Source organism: Lissotriton helveticus, chromosome 6 (assembly GCF_964261635.1).
Source record: "Lissotriton helveticus chromosome 6, aLisHel1.1, whole genome shotgun sequence".
NCBI classification, from domain to species: domain Eukaryota; kingdom Metazoa; phylum Chordata; class Amphibia; order Caudata; family Salamandridae; genus Lissotriton; species Lissotriton helveticus.
This window is the reverse complement of record NC_136067.1, coordinates 834304378-834321643: the sequence shown is the minus strand read 5'-3', so window position 1 is coordinate 834321643 and position 17266 is coordinate 834304378. Positions and strand designations below refer to the sequence as shown.

The 17266-nt window shown below is 45.2% G+C and overlaps 1 protein-coding gene across 3 annotated transcripts in view; it reads left to right on the top strand.

The window, feature by feature from the left end:
• CRYBG1 (crystallin beta-gamma domain containing 1) overlaps window positions 1-17266 on the top strand; it is a 1049447-nt gene that overhangs the window by 986592 nt on the left and 45589 nt on the right. For all 3 annotated transcript variants that reach the window (XM_078648430.1, XM_078648432.1, XM_078648431.1), the window contains one exon: window positions 15059-15198. In XM_078648430.1, coding sequence (XP_078504556.1) covers window positions 15059-15198 — 140 coding nt within the window. The remainder of the gene's footprint in view (window positions 1-15058; window positions 15199-17266) is intronic.

Genomic DNA, 17266 nt, shown 5'->3' with positions numbered 1-17266 from the left:
GTGCTCCCCTTTGGCCTTTCCAGCGCCCCTTGGGTGTTCACAAAAGTGACGGCGGTGGTCGCAGCTCATCTGCGCAGATCAGGGGTTCCAGTCTTCTCCCATCTCAACGACTGGCTTTTGAAGGCGGGCTCGCCCCAGACAGTCGTCTCCCACCTCCAGACTACGGCCGACCTCCTGCATTTGCTGGGGTTCTCCATCGATGTGCCGAAGACACACCTGATTCCCTCTCAGTGGCTCCTCCTCATCGGAGCGGTTCTGGATACGACGCAGTTTCTGGCCTATCCTCCCGAACGCCGAGTCCAGGATATTCTGGCTATGATTGCGATCTTTCGGCCTCTATCCTAGGTTTCGGTCAGGATGACCCTGAGGCTGCTTGGCCTCCTGCATCCTGCTGGTCACTCTTGCCAGATGGCATATGTAGGCTCTGCAGTGGGACCTGAAGTTCCAATGGGCGCAGCATCAAGGGATCCTGTCCGATTACATCCAGATTTCGGAGGGCACTGCACAGCAGCTGCAGTGGTGGCTCATGAACCGACGGTCCATTGCAGATCCCTCTCCCTTCCCCAACTGGAGCACACAGTGGTGACCGACGCGTCCCTCCTGGGATGGGCGGGCCACATGGGAGAGGCGTAGATCAGAGGCCTCTGATCTCCGGCGGGGTCCAGGCTCCATATCAACCTTCTGGAGCTTCGGGCGATCCGACTTGCACTGAAGGCATTCCTTCCCTCTGTCAAAGGGAAAGTGCTGCAGGTGTTCACAGACACCACCACCGCCATGTGGTACTCTGTGGAGAAGTGTGGCTCAATGGTTAGAGCGGCAGACCCTGATGCAGAGGTCTAGCCTGGGACCAGGGTTCAATTCCCCGCCTCGGCGGGTCTTGGGCTCAAAATTCCACGGACCTGATAATTCTCGCCTTGGTGCCTATTCCAATCATGGAGTCCCACTCTGCAACTCTGGGCAATAGCTTGCTTAATCTCCACAACGGCCCCCACAACGCTAAGGATGCCTGGCCTCCACCTTGGGGGTGCCCAGGAGTGGACACCTCACAGGGAAAGCCAGCATGGGTTCCACAGCGGTATTCGTACAAGCACCTTGAGACCCTTGCGGGTGAGTAGTGTGCTATACAAGTATCAATTTACAATTTACAATTTTTTTACAAACAGGGCGGGGTGGGGTCATGGACCCTATGTCAAGAGGCTATGCATCTCTGGACATGGCTGGAACAGCAGGGCATTTCCCTGGTGGTTCAACAACTGGCAGGTTCACTGAATGCCAGGGCGGACGAACTCAGCCGCAGGTGCATGATGGATCACGAATGGCGTCTTAACTCGTGGCGCAAGGTCTCTTTCGACAGTGGGGAGAGCCTTGGTTAGATCTATTCGCCACCGAAGAGAATGCGCAATGTCAGCAATTCTGTACGTTGGAATTTCCAAGGCGGCACTCGCTTGGCGACGCTTTTCGTCACGAGTGGAGTTGCAGTATGTTGTACGCCTTTCTGCCTGTAGCACTTCTGCCCAGAGTGCTGAAGAAGATCAGGCGTGACCGGGCCCAAGTCATTCTTGTGGCTCTGGACTGGGCTTGAAGAGTTTTGTAATCCGAGCTACTCAGTATGACGATCGATCCCCCAATCCGACTGCCTCTTCAGGAAGATCTTCTGTCGTAGCAGCGGGGGACGGTCCTCCACCTGAACCTGTCCAGTGTCCATCTCTTTGCGTGGAGATTGAGCGGCGGCAGTTGATTCCTTTTGACTTGCCTGCTGAAATCTGTGATGTCATTCTGGCAGCCAGGCGTCCCTCCACTAAGTTGGTATACGCCTGCAGATGGAACAGATTTGTGGTATGGTGCACAGCAAAGGCTGGGGATCCCCTTTCTGCCCCTCAGAAGTTCTACTGTTCTTTCTTTCTTTGGCCCAGCAGGGTTCTGCTCTGGGCACTATCAAGGGCTATCTTCCTGCTATTTCTCAGGCTCCCTGATCAGCCCTCTCTTTTCAAGTCCCCTGTATAAGTAAATTCCTAAAAGGCATTACTCATCTTTTCCCTCCTATTCCCTACGTAATGCCACAGTCGGACTTGAACTTGGTTCTTACCTACTTGATGTGCGCTCCCTTTAAGCCTCTTCACAGCTGTCCTCTTTGTTTGTTAACTCTGAAGACTGCTTTCCTGGTTGCCATCACCTCTGCCAGGAGAGTAAGTCAGCTCCAGGCTCTTTCTTGTAAACCTCCTTTTCTATCTGTCCATCCGGACAAGGTTGTGCTCAGGACACGTCCATCTTTTCTGTCAAAGGTTGTCACTGCCTATCTCCCGATGGGTCGTCTTGTGTATTAAAGCCTGCTATTCTCTGGCTAAAAAGAAGCATCCATTGGGGCTGCGCGTCCATGCCACCAGGGCGGCGCCTGCCACTACAGCGTTGGGATGTGGTGTCCCCTTACAAGACATCTGTCAGGCAGCTACGTGGGCCTCGCAGCACACTTTCACAAGCACGATTGCCTGGACAGCCACGTCCTGGGAGATGGCTTCTTTGGCCTTTCTGTTCTCCGGGACTTCCTGGTGTGCTCTTGGTTCGCACACCCACCACCGGGGTTGGTATTGCTGGGGTATCTATTCTAAGGTTAGGAATCTATCACTATGTGTTTCTTTCAGATGAACAAGTTACTTACCTTCGGTAACGATATATCTGTAAGAAACATTAGTAGTGATAGATTCCTTACCGCCCCACCCATCCTCCCCGTTCTGCGAACTGATTTCTAGGGTTAAGGACATCCTTTTCAGGGCCCTTGTTTCTAGACACCAGTGGTCAGTATCTTGCATGGCTCTGCGTTTCTGGTGCGGAAAGTCGTGTACAGAACTGCCGTCCGCGCGCGAGGGCAGCATCTAAGTAGCTGCCGCGACATCATCTCGACGACCACGACGCCAACGACCGACAAGGAGCCGCACAATGCCATCTTCCGACGTGCAGGGGTACTGCTGCCGAAAACTTTCCGTTTCCAGTCTGATGCCTGGGAGTAATTCTTAGGGAAGGAATCTATCACTACTAATGTTTCTTAAAGATATATCGTTACCGAAGGTAAGTAACTTGTTCACCAGGCCTTATAGTGTATTACCATCCTGTGATCGAGGTGGTGGAGGAATGGATGTCCCTGCTTAATCTGTCTCACCTTTTGGCCTCTACTTGTGTGCCTAGAGCGTGTACCCATTCCTTGTTGTGACACCATTTCTGTGGAGTGTCCTATGTTACTAGGATTGTGTAGAAGCTCAATATTGTGCCTTGGATACTTTTCAGTTTAGGTAACAGAGTTTCAAAAGACGTCTTGGCCTTCGTGACTCCAGCTTGGATTGTAGGGTGCGTTACCAGGTGCCGATCCTGGGCATAGCGGAGTCTCTGGGCTCCTGTAGGCTTAATGATTCTTTGAATTGCCGAAACGTCTTGGAGGTTTCTTGGAGGTTTCGGCCTTATACATGTCAGAGATCATCTTACAGCCTCCCTCCCTCCATGCATGGAAGCCCTGTCCCTCCCGGGCTGGTGTAAACGCTGGGTTTTAGTGGATGGGTGTATAGGGGGACAGATAGGACAACAGACCTTGGGGTCTCCATGTATTTGTCCAATGTTATAAGTGTCTTGAACAGATTCTCAGATAAGAGTTAGAGGGTCAATGGCACTGCCAAGCCATACAAGATCCCAGAGAGGTCTCTGCACTACGACATGGTCCATTCCACGTCTTTCATATTCCGAACTCAATGTGGACGGTTCCACTACTTGCAGTTGCGCTGCTGCATAATAAGCAAGGATATTGAGAACTGCCATGCCTCTTTTTTTACCACTAGTTTCAGTGAGGTCTTTGGGGCACCTCCTCTCCATACTGAAAACATAAGTCAATGTTGAATATGCCATAGATGGAAGGGGTCAAGCCATAGCGGCAGGGTTTGAAACAGATAAAAAAGTTGGGGTAGAAAGTTCATTTTTATAGCATTAATTTTGCCCAGCCAGGAGAGCATCAAATTTCCCCAGGAGTGAAGATTGCCGTTAACAGGGAAGGGTAGTTGGCGTCAGTGTTCTCTCAATCGATTTGCTAAAAGTCAGTGCACAAATTGGAATCACTTTTAATTAATCCAATGTACATACATCTAGATCTAAGTCTTTTAGTCACCTATTTTCTACCACCTGCTTGTGCTTTTCTACCTAGTAGTTGCATGATGAACTGATCTGCTTTCTCGCCCCGCTCTGTTGTATTGATTGCACTTCAAATGTTTTCTTTTTTATTAATATTTTAATGAAAAAACAATGGGTCAGATGAACTAAGATTGGAAATGGTGATTTCCAAATTGTGATTTTCACACAACTAGGAAATCGCTATTCCGAATGTATGAAAGTTTTAATTTTAAATTAGCGATTCCTAGAGGTCGCAAATTGACCTATCTCATGAGTATTAATGAGGGAGGTTGCAATTTGCGACCCACTAGGAATTGCACTATCACCGAGATGGTAACCTGCTTAGGTCAGCAGACCACCATGTCTGTAATTGCTTTTTAATAACACAATCTTTTTTTGTTTTACTTAATGCAGTTTGTTTCCCTTAAAGGAAATGGGTTTGCGTTTGAAAAGAAAAGTTTCTTTTCTTTTCTTGTTTGTTTGTTTTGTTTTTGTTGTTTGTTTAAGAAGACCCAGTACACTACTGCCTCCTCTTTAATAACCTTTTTTTTCCATTCAGAAACGGTCCTCTGGGGACTCCTTCCCATTTGCGAATAGGTTGCCTCTACATGCTTGTAGTTGGTAAATTACAAATGTTTTGCAACCAGAGTTAGGTCGCAAAACATTAATACATACTATTTCGTTTTGGTGTTTGGAAGGGACACAGGAACATATTTCAGAATCACAATTTAATGTTTGTTCATGTGATAAGGCATTTTTGCAAACAGAATTGGGCCATTTACGATTGCAAAAATACTTAGTATATTTGGCCCAAGTTACTTTATTTTTCGTTCGTTATCGGAAATTTTTTCACAGGGTCCCTCCTCTGCACTAGAATTTCACATTTAAGGTTATGTTTTTGTTTTTATTTAGTCTCCTGTTTCTCCTCTGCTATTAGTAGTCCATGGGATTGTCAAACAGTTTAGGCCTTGCATCATGCAGGTGCGAAATTATACTGCTAGTGTCCTAGACTTGACCTCATGGCTTGATTTAGAAACTTGCAGTTCGATGTCATGTGTGGCAGTAGATACATATGCTCTGCATACTCCTGCCATCTAGTGTTGGGTTTGGAGTTCTATACGTTGTTTTTATTCAAAGACATCTTTCGAGGCAGAGTGACTCTTCCTCTTGGGGATGGATAATGCGCATGGCCATCGACTCCTGTGTTAGATTGTTTTCTCTCCGCTGTATGGTTCAACATGTGTGCCTCTGCTCCGTGTTCCGACTCCATCTGGTACGATTCTTCAGTTCTTAACTGTCTTCAATGGTATTGTTGTAGATAGTGCTTTTGCACTTCTGCACCGTTCTTGAAATTCATCGGTTCGGCCTTCAACCGACTACCGTTTGGAGCAATGCCCGTCTCCGGCCTACTCCTGTGTACACTCGCTTCCATCAAAGATGCCTTTTTGATTGAATGAACACCCTTCAGATTTAGCCCACGTTGCCTCTCGAAATACCCGCAAACTGATCAACACCTCGTGTGCTATTGTGCCTCCTTTCGCCCGACCATCATGTAGCCGAATGCAACACATGCAAGTCATTTCGATCCAAGCAAACTCTGAGATCGAAGGGGTTGTTGGTTGGAAATGTCTCACAGAAGCGGAGATGACACTCCCCACGGCGAGGAGCATGCCGGGGAGGAGCCAGCTGCAGAAAACGAAAAGGGGGTTTTCTCCCCTGAGGAAAGCTCCGGCTTTGACGTGGAGGTGCATGAATACAATGGTCCCACACCCTGCTCCAATACCTAAGCAGACCTTAAAACATTCTGCTTTCCCGCTCTTATAGGTTGCCAGATCACCACTGCCTTCTGCCCATGGTTGGATCCAAAAGACGCCCTGCCCCCTGGCCTGGCACCAAAAATTGATGGCAAGCCTCCAACATCAATTTCTTCGGGCTAAGAGAATGCAGCCTGACCTTCGGGATCAAGCCAGCAGCCGACCACATCAACCTTGGTGCTGAGCAAAAAACATATGTCCACACCATAAAGCCTCGGTACTAAAAATTCCAGAGTCGAAAGCCTCTAAACCTTCATTGGCTTCCATGTTTCTGGTCGAGCCCATTCTCGAATAAATGGACATTCACCAAAGAAAAATTCAAATCCAAGAAGGTACAGTGGACACTTGCTTCTCCACCACCAAAGAGGCTAACCTTCCAAGAGCCACTAAAAAGTCCTGTTCCTCAAAAGGGAAGATAAAAGGTAATGCCACACCGGCCTGCTCCTCCATCACCATCATCAAAACCATCACCACCACCGCTCCTACATCTCCACCACCTCACCCACTTGATACTTTACCTCCTGGGTCACCAGGTACTGATGATGGGGATACAATGGCCAGTAGGGGATCCTGACCTATGGGATGCATACCACAATGATCCCATTACCCCAACAGTCCGGATCTATATCCCGCTCATCCCTCCTATCAAGAAGATGCCACTTCTTTTCAGCAAGTTATTGCTGGGGCAGCAGCTTTCCATTGGGTTGAGCTGCACAGAGTCCCTAGAATAGGACTTTTTGTTTGACACCCTGTCTTCCACACGCAGGGACACCTAGTATTTGCTTATGCTTCCCGGCATGATGAGACACGTTGAGGATATTTTTAAAGAGCCAGACCGTGCCCAAGTTATCACCCCATTGATGGACAAAAAAATATATAAGGCAGCTCCATCTGACCCACTCTTTATCAGGAGTCAAATTCCGCCGTACTCCATTGTTGCAACTACAACTCGTAAGAGGGCTAACAGGCAGGTTACTGGGGATACTTCCATCTTCTTAGAAGGAAAGTAAGTGCATAGATGCAGCTGGGAAATAGGTCACAGCACAGGCAGCTAACCATTGGCATATTTCCAATTCACAAGCCCTTTGGGCCCGCTAGATAGAGCCCATTGGGATTAGACGGAGGAACTCTCACAGTGCCTCCTGGAGGAACACTGCAAAAGTGGAAAACAGATTATCACAGTGGGTTAGGCTATTACCAACATATCCATCTGATGCACACCAGATGCAGCGGATACGGCTTCTAGGGGTGTTAATACGAGCGTGCTTCTTCTACCAATACACCCTGACCACAGCAAATACCTCAGATTTGTCATAGCGGCAAACAATACCAATTCAAGGTTCTTCCGTTCAAGTTGACCACAGCACCTTGAGTTTTCACAAAATGTTTGGCAGTGGTTGCAGCACATCTTCGAAGAACAAGCGTTCACGTATTCCCATACCTGGACGATTGGCTTATCAAAGCCAGTACCCACCTACAATGTCAACATTACACTCAATTGACAGTGGATCTACTTCACAGACTAGGTTTAACTATAAATGTCCCAAAGTCTCACCTTCAATCTCTACAAATTAAACCTTACTTGGGAGCAATCCTCAACACACAGTTAGGATTAGCTTATCCCAATCCTGCTTGAGTTCAGAACTTTCAGGTAACTCTACCACAGTTTCAACCAAACAAAACTCTCACAGTACGTACTGTAATGTGTCTGCTAGGAATGATGGCCTTTTGCATTGTCATAGTTTCCCAAACTAGGCTACACTTGCGTCCCCTTCAGCAATGTCTAGCTCACCAGTGGTTTCAATCACAGGGTCACCTCAAAGATCTAGTGTTGATAGACTGCTCCACTCCCCATCTCTGCAATGGTGGAACACCAACAACCTGATATAGGGGCATCCTTTTCTGGACCTTGTTCCTCACCTTGCTCTCACCACAGACCCATCAGAGGCTTGTTGGGATGTCATCTACAAGAGTTCACCGTACAAGCTCTGTGGGATGCCAGACATCAGTCCCTACACATAGACTATGTGGAGCTTCAGGCAATCTAACTAGCACTAAAAGCTTTCCTTTTACACCTATCAGACAAGGTTGTCCTAGTTTGCACGGACAATATAACAGCCATGTATTATCAACAGTAACAGGGGGAGAGACAGTCTACTCAGCTTTCACACTGGTCTCAGACCAAATGGAGCTGGGGTATTCAACATCACATTCATCTGATGGCAGAATATCTTCCGGGGAGGAGAACGATTTTGCAGACCGACTCAGCAGGATGCAGCAACGTACCCACGAGTAGGAACTCAACCCACTTTCAAAAGTGGGGGTTTCCTCAAATTGACCTTTTCGCCGCAGTCAAAAACACAAAATGCCCAAACTTCGCCCCCAGGTACTCACACCCACTATCCAGGGGCCACACACTATGGATGAGTTGGTCAGGGATATTTGCATACGCTTTTTCACCTCTCCCTCTCATTGCATTTCTAGTTAGGGAAACGTCTCTCATCATGATCCTGTAGCTCCCATTTGGGTGCGTCAGCCCTGGTTGACAACACTATTAGATCTCTCAATAGTTCCACACAAGAAGCTCTCCAACAGGCCGGATCTTCTCACTCAGAATCCAGGATAAATCAGACCCCAAAACTCTGAACCTAGCAGTTTGGTTCCCGAGGTCATAGAGTTTGGCTATCTTAACTTACCACAAGAACGTATGAATATTCTAAAGCAAGCACACAGACCCAACTAGAGTATGTTATGCTGCAAAATGGAAACGTTTTGTTTGCGACTGACAACTCAAACAAAGTGATCCTATGAAAGCCACGGTACAAGACCTCTCTGCTCCCTACTTGATTTGCAAAAGGCTGATTTAGCCCATACTACCATTATATTACACCTTGCTGCAATAGCTGCCTAGCTTCAAAATAGACAACATTTCTCACTATTCTAAATCCCTGTCATTAAGGCATTCATGAAAGGTCTTTAGAGTCATTCCTCCTTGGGTTCCTCCAGCACCTTAACATTGTTCTTACTAGACTCATGGGTCTCATGCCCCCTTCAATTTCTTTCATGGGAATTGTCATTCTTAGCTGCCATTACCTCCCTTAGTCATGTTAGTGAGCTCCAGGCTTTAACCTTAGAAGAACCTTTTTTCCAAACTAATAGAAACAAATGGTTCTTCATTCCAATCCTAAATTCCTACCGGAGATAATCTGTTTCACCTCATTCAGTCCATTGATCTCCCAGTTTTTCCCCACACCCAAATTCTGTTGCAGAAAGAACTCTCCACGCCCTAGACATTAAAAGACCACTCATGTTCTACATAGAACTAAAGTTTTCAGACAAACAAAGCAACTAAACTATTTGTAGCTTTCTCTCCACCTCATAAAGGCAATCCAATATCCAAATCAGGCATAACCAGGTGGTTAGTCAAATGTATCCAAATGTGCTGCATAAAGCCAAAAGACATACCTATTACTCACAGACCACACTGTACTAGTAAAAAGGGAGCCACTATGGCTTTCCTCTGAAATATTCCTGTAGCTGACATCTGTAAGGCAGCTACATGGTCTATACCACATACATTCACCAAGCAGTATTGTGTGGATGTTTTAGCTCGCCAGACAAGGTCCGGCAGTGCAACATACCCTTTTTCAAACTACTGCAACTCCCACAGGCTAGCCGCTGCTTCTCAGGAGGGACTGCTTTACAGTGTATGCAGAGCATGTGTATCTACAGCCACACATGCCATCAAACTGATTGTTACTTACCCGGTAAGCATCTGTTTGTGGCATGTAGTGCTGTAGATTCACATGCACCCACTCTCTTCACCGGATACATGTGGCCATTATAGTGAAAAGAACAATTGATGGACAGAATGCAGAACAATGTCATACATTCACCCCAGTACAGAGATCTGGGCCTAAATCCATTGTTTTCTTTGCTCACCATACCATTCCAGTTTGGACCCAGCCATATGCAAAATAAGTCTTGACCCTGTGCCCGATGGGAACAGTCCAGCCCTAACTGCCAGGCCAGGTCCTTCCTGGACTGGAAACAAGCATCCTAGGACCGGTTTCGGGCTTTCAGCCCTCATCAGCCAGGATAGCTAGACTCCAGTGGCATGGAGAGCACGGGACCCACGTCTGGGCATACCAGTCCCACTCGGGGTGAAACATGCAAAAAGAACAATTGATGGACAGAATGCAGAACAGTGTCATACATCCACCCCATTACAGAGATCTGGGCCTAACTCCATCGTTTTTTTGCTCACCATGCCATTCCAGTTTGGACCCAGCCATATGCAAATCAGTCTTGACCCAGCGTCCAGTGGAAACAGTCCAGCCCGAACTGCCAGGCCCTCTCTGGACTGGAAACAAGCATCCTAGGACCGGTTTCAGGCTTTCAGCCCTCATCAGCCAGGATAGCTTGACTCCAGTGGCATGGAGAGCACGGGTCCCACGTCTGGGCATACCCGTCTCACTCTGGGTGAAAAATGCAAAAAGAACAATTGATGGACAGAATGCAGAACAATGTCATGCTTTCACCCCAGTACAGAGATCTGGGCCTAAATCCATTCTTTTTTTTTGCTCACCATGCCATTCCAGTTTGACAGGGCACAGGGTCAAGACTGATTTGCATATGGCTGGGTCCAAACTGGGGTGGCATAGTGGGCAAAATAATGATGGATTTAACCCAGATCTTTTGACTGGGTGAGAATGTTTGCATTGTTGGCATTCCGTCCATCATTTGTTTGCTGTAACACTTTTCGCCCTAAGTGGGATGGGTATGCCCAGACGTGGGTACCTTGCTCACTGTGCAACTGGATTCAAGCCAGCCTGGCTGAAGAAGGGTGATATACCCTGAAACCGGTCCCAGGATGCTTGTTTCCGGTCCAGGGAGGACCTGGCCTGACAGTTCGGTCTGGAGTGTTCCCGTGGTGCACAGGGTCAAGACTGATTTGCATATGGCTGGGTGCAAACTGGGCTGGCGTAGTGGGCAAAAGACCGATAGATTTAACCCAGATATTTTGACTGGTGCAGAATGCTTGCATTGTCAGCATTCAGTCCATCATTTGTTTGCTGTGGCCATTATAGTTGCATCATATTTACATTTAGCATGCTTATCACATTTCTGACACATTCCTTACACTCCTTTCTCACCCACCTGCGGGAAAACAATCTTAACTAAGGAGTTGATGCCCATGCACATTATCACCAAGAGGAGAAGGCTCTCTTCCTTGTAGCTCGAAAGACTTCTTTGTAAGAAAAACAACGCGCACAACTCCAAACCCAACACTAGATGGCAGGTGTATGCAGAGCATGTGAATCTAGAGCACTACATGCCACGAACAGATGCTTACAGGGTAAGTACCATAATCCTTCTGTTGCCATCTGTTGAGTCCTTGATTGGATTGCACAAACATCCCGCTTCATAAGGTTAACTCGCATGCAGTCTAAGGAAAGACCCACCCTTCTGCAAGTGAGAGTTGGTTTCGTAGACAACTGAGGCCAATCAGGCATAGACAAATGCGTTATGCAGATTATAGTCGTAGTGATGAACCCCCAAACAGCTGCTTAGGAAGCGCTACTTCTCAGTTTATCCACGTGTCACCATTTACTCTCACATGAATTTTAATTCTGAGGTTATGAATTTGGTGAACATAATGCAATGCTGGCTCCAGGCAGTCTCCCAGACAGTAGGTATGTTTGACATGAGTCGTTACCATGGTCATTCAGGTTTCAGCCAAATCACGTGAAAGGGCTGGAATAACAAGAAGTGCCCAAGTTCAAAGGGAAGAAAGGTTAAAAAAAAAATAGTAGCCAGCTCAGTAGTGGATTCTTGCCTATCCGGCTGTTACAGTATTCAAAGAAAAAAAACGTTCTAAGGAACCTGAAGCATTCTCAATTGATGCACTATATAATCCACACCTCGAGCAATTTTGCCTGCCAAAGTACTTTAAAGTTGATTTTAAGTAGGGTGTACTTGGTTTAGCTGTAGTATATCTTTTTCCGTTTGTGCTTTAATTTGTTGGTGCCAAAGTAAGCTAAAATGTGTAGCATTCTTTTTTGCTTAGATTTGCACGTGATGTTGCCCGTTTTACTTTTGCACTGGCTTTTCTTGATATGTTTTTTTAGACCCATGCCGTTTAGGTACAGAGCTATTTTCTTGGGTCTGGGCTTACTGCTTGTGAACCAACAGCAAGTTGATTACGTTATACCATCAACAATATATTTGACTTTTTGCCCATTTGGACTACCACAGAGGAATGTTAACCTGCAAGTCTACACAAGCTAAATGTTTGAAGTGTTAGATGATATGAGAAGCTACACCATTATTGTCACAGAAGGGAGGGAAGGACTATTAAACTGATTTAGAGGTTTCTCTCCTTGGCAAAGGCGTTTGTCCAAAATCTCTCATATTGTAAGTTCTCTGCCAGCACAGCAAATGCTTTTGCCACGAAAGCCACTGCCAGTGGCATTGGGTGAAGTTTCTGAGGTTAAAAGTGCCTGGCAGAATATCTGCCATTGCCAATCACTGTTGGCAAAGTAGTTGTCCTTAGGTGTGGTCACTGTAAAGGTACCGCCAAGTGGGGTAACATTTTTGAGTACCAACGTACATAGTCTTACTATAGTTTTCTATGTTGGCTGCCTGGCTTACACTTAACAGGGCTGTTATACTGTTCTAGATGCAGAAGGGGATTCTGCCTTCTTATTTAGTTTTTGATGGGGGGGGTGTACTACCCTCTTTCAAATGAGGCTGTGTTTCCAAGTATAGTTTAATACCAGTGGTGCATGCTGGATAGAAAAAAATAATTACTTAAGTCACTGGATGGTACAGACCTGGGCTTGTGTTATACATAGGTTGCACTGTGCCACTTTGCACCACAGATGAAGACCAGGATAGAGCGCCTTATGTTCATAAATGTGCTGCCCTCGCGCAGTTATAAACATGTGCCTGCCCTAGGGGCAAACAAAGCAAACACAAGGAGTTGATGGACGGAGAGCTGAAACTTTTTAAACACTCACCTCCAGTCACAGATCTGTGTTCAATCCATCATCATTCTTTAGCTCACTTCGCCACCCCAATTCAGACCCAGCCATATGCAAATCAGTCTTGAGTTGACCCTGTGCCTCGTGGGAACAGTCCAGCCCGAACTGCCAAGCCTGGTCTTCCCTGGACTGGAAACAAGCATTTTGAGACCTTGACTGGGGGTGAATGTTTTGATTTGTTCTGCATTCCATCCATCAATTGTCTCTTTTGCCCTAGGGGCTGGGCATTCATTGAAAGTTGAAGCTGCTACTTACATGCCGCTCCATGTTTCACAGTGTAGCCACTGGCTTTTGTAATGAAGTCCAGACATCCCCCTACAGACAGGTACAGTGAGTGACTGCACTCGTCTGCAGGGTAATATCTGGAGGGGATCCATGTGACTCCCTTTCCCTCCTTCAGAGGTCTGCCCTCAGTGGGCGCACTAATTGTGGCCCACTTCTTTGTTACGTACTCTCAGTGCGCTTCCTAAGGGCATGTTTACCTCTGATTTGCATCCATAATAGTGTGCGGGCACAAAGGCAAAGTGATTCCCTCATTTGCATCAGCTGCGGTCATCACGGGGAGGCAAAATTAGTTACCTCCTAATTTTTTTCGACTTGTAAGAGTCAGTAAATGGGTTCTTATTCACCACTATTAAAAAGAGATGACAACAAATCGGCCGATTAACCCACAAGTCCCAAACAGGTTTTTTTTTTTTATGGTTTTTCAATAGGCGCCTATTTAACTTTTCCTTCACATCGTGACAGTTAGGTGTGCCCACTTTTCCCTACATGGCTTTACATTTCTTTGAGCTTGAATTGATGATTCTACATTTGAAATCAGACTCCGACTAACAAGCCAAACAATCGGATGTCAATTCTTTCTTTTTGTTTATGATATCAGGTCCTTAAGTTTTTGTCATAAATGTATCGATAAATTACCTCCACATTAAAGAGGGATTATTACTTGCATGCTTTTATTGGAAAGTGTTGTGTAGAAGTGTCTCCTGAAGGAACCAACAAAGTAAAAATCATTGCAGAAGCCTAAAGCTAATTTTTTGACATACAGATCAGAGTCAGAAATCGTTATGTTCCTTCCTTTGTATTTTTCACTACTACCCTACACCTCAGAAAATCTGTGAATTCCCAAATCGCATCTGGGGATTAGCATAAAAAGGTCACGGACTTCGATCTAATGTACTCTATCTTCTAGATCTGGTATGATCTTTAAGTAAGTTGTCACAACGTGCAGGTCTGCTGCAGGGGTAAAATGTGATCTGTGAAGGAATTAATAAAATACCTATTCAATTCTCGAAGCAGCATGATGTCTATTTTTGATACTGAAAGTTGCTTGTTGCTTTAACGACTATCGCAGAACCTTTCATTTTAAAAAAACTTTTAATACATCTCCTGCGTCCTTTGCCTGTTGTTGTGCTTACTTTGTGCATGCTAATTTATTTTATATATGAATATTGCCATACCTTTTGAACTTAATTGAAGGGTAGTTAAGTATTAGGACATAATGCACACATTCCTGTTTTATACCTCTGATGTTATGTATCTGCAAAGAAAGGCATAATATGTTATATTTATGGAGTTAGTTCAATTGAATTACACTCAAGGTTTTTCTTATAATAGAGTATATATGTGTCGCAGCATCATGAAAGGATAATGTGGCACTCTATTCAATAAGTAGGCCCAATTTCATGGTCACTGTACTTTGTATTGATATATCCCAATTCACTAGAGTAAATCATGCAGAGGGTGCAACAGGGAGATCAAGTATACTCGTGGGTCTGTCTTTGTATAGCTCAGACCGATAGTAAAGTTGGTAGGTTGTAAATGAATGTTGAATTTATTTATTTCAGTATTTGATCAGATACGCTTCCCAGTCTGCTCACAATAAAGTAGTGACTTTGAAAGCTTATAGTCCTATTTCAGCTAATATCTATGGTCACCATGAATTGAAATCTATAGATGTTTGTAAGCACGTCATTTCCAAAACAGTATTAGTCACTGCTGTATGTCCCAAATGTTCCATTGTAATCAAGAGGTTTATTTCCTTTCACACAGGAATTTTCTGAACCAAACCTAGTTCTTTATGGGAAACAACACTTTAAAGGGAAGAAAATAGAGTTTGCCTCAGAAACTGTGAATCTGCAGTGTTTGGGATATTCAGCTCGAGTAGCTTCAGTTGAAGTTCTTGGTGGAATGTAAGTAACATAACCAATGTTCTTCTCTTAATCATAACTATGACGTTGTTAGTACCAGAAATGTTATTTGACAGACATTTGTTTAATGGGTCAATACTATTAATAAGCAAATATGAAGTTAACTAGCAACGTGCATTATAGAATGCTAGTTAGCTTAATTCCACTTTTAGCTGCCTGTTGTTGAGGGCCTAATGTGAGCGATACCAGTGCTTAAAGTGGACTTGGGGGTCAGCTCCTTGCCATGCATTGGTTGGCTTTCATATCTTTCTCATTTGCTTGCCTGGTATTCAATGGTTTTCCTCTATTTCTTGTGTTCGTCACTCTCCTGGAGCCTATCTTCTTTAACATCCTTTTCATTGGATGATTTGTATCTTTCCACAGCTCCACATCATGGAACTACCCCACTCAGCTCCACCACTGCTCCCCCCTAAACAACAATACTGCTTCTGCCGCTGGTCTGTGTGTTGTTTACTCACCCAGCCGGCACCACTAATGTGACCATCTTGCGGAGATAATTGCAGACACTGTCTCGAATCCTGCTTGCATACCTTCAAATCACGGTTTTCAGGTGTGTTAGTCCAACTAGTTCAATGGAAACAAGACTACAACACCTAGATTGCATTAGGGGATCACACATAAGTTTAGCAATGGAAATAGATTCCGTAATGACCTCAAATAAGGTAGTCTTCCTATGGCCCACTGGGCCCCACCCTCCTCACCTCCGGTTTCCATTTTTTCGTTATTTTATTATTATTTTTCAGTGAGTTTTTGGAAGGGCTTGGCAGCTCCTATTTGCTGTCAGACTGATCCTTTCTTTAGAAAAAAATCTGTTCTTAAGCACACTTTTTTTTTAATTCAATACTCCAAGATTAGGGCTATCCACCTTCTAAAAGGAAGTTAAAACAACAACAAAAAGAACATCAAATCATGATGCATGGTCACAAATACGCGGTGATGTCATCACGCAGGGGCCGCCGTGTTGTCATGATGCATACACACATTTGCCATTGTACTTCTTCTTTGCTCTTCTTCATCTGCAAATATTTTGCCAATGTAGAACAGCATTTGTACATAGCGTTGGCAAAACCAGAAGGTCTGGTAATGTCATTAATAGCGAGAAGTTTAGACATTGCTAATACTTGTTGTAAATGTCTGCATCATAAATACAATGGTGTATAGACAAATGATTAGCTGTCCCTTGGTTTTCAACATAGCATGAAAAAAATCTTACTTTTTTTTTTAAATTTCACATTCTGTTTTCTCTTGGGCCTCCACTGTGGGTCTGATTTCTAATTGGATGTCAACATTTCATGGACAACCTATGTCATTCGCTCACAAATCTCACAGGAATTGTCTGGCCAATTTTTCAGAGCCTGTACAACTAGAGGACAGTCAGTTACTGCTGTCCCTGTAAATGCAGAACCCACACGCAACTGCAGCACGCAACTGCACACGCAACAGCAGAAACTATAAGATACGACTTGCGGGCGGCATTAGCCCATTCTTTTCTATGGGGTGTGTTCCAGGACTTATTGAAATTGGTATGAAGTTTCAGCCAGATCACTAAAGGTCCTTCCTGTGAATGCATATTGAAAGCCACTTGTCTTTGCACTGTTTTAAAAAAGGAAGGGACACTAAGGGATCAGAAACATAATACAGAAGTGAGAATGCACCTTATGCTTACTGCTAACCTTCCCTAGACCGTACAACCTTCGGGACTTCATGCATACAGAGGTTTTGGTGTCACACCTCACATGTACCTATATGCACAACATGCAGCATAAACTGTCAGATTGGGAGTTGCAGCTATAATTGGCTATACAGAATTACCATGAAGAGCCAGCATACATTCATCAAACTGAGGTGCAGGTAAAAGGCCCGTGTCATAGCCTCTGCATGGGTACGATAGTCACACTTGCTCACAAGGGTGGCTGCCACTGACCCGGGGTGGCGAGGCGGGGGACAGAGGGAGGGGGGGGGAATATATTTTAAAAAAAAAGGGATTTACCTTTTTACCGCCGCCTTTTCTTTCTCAGTCCTCTCTGCACGGCAGAAAGCACACAGACTC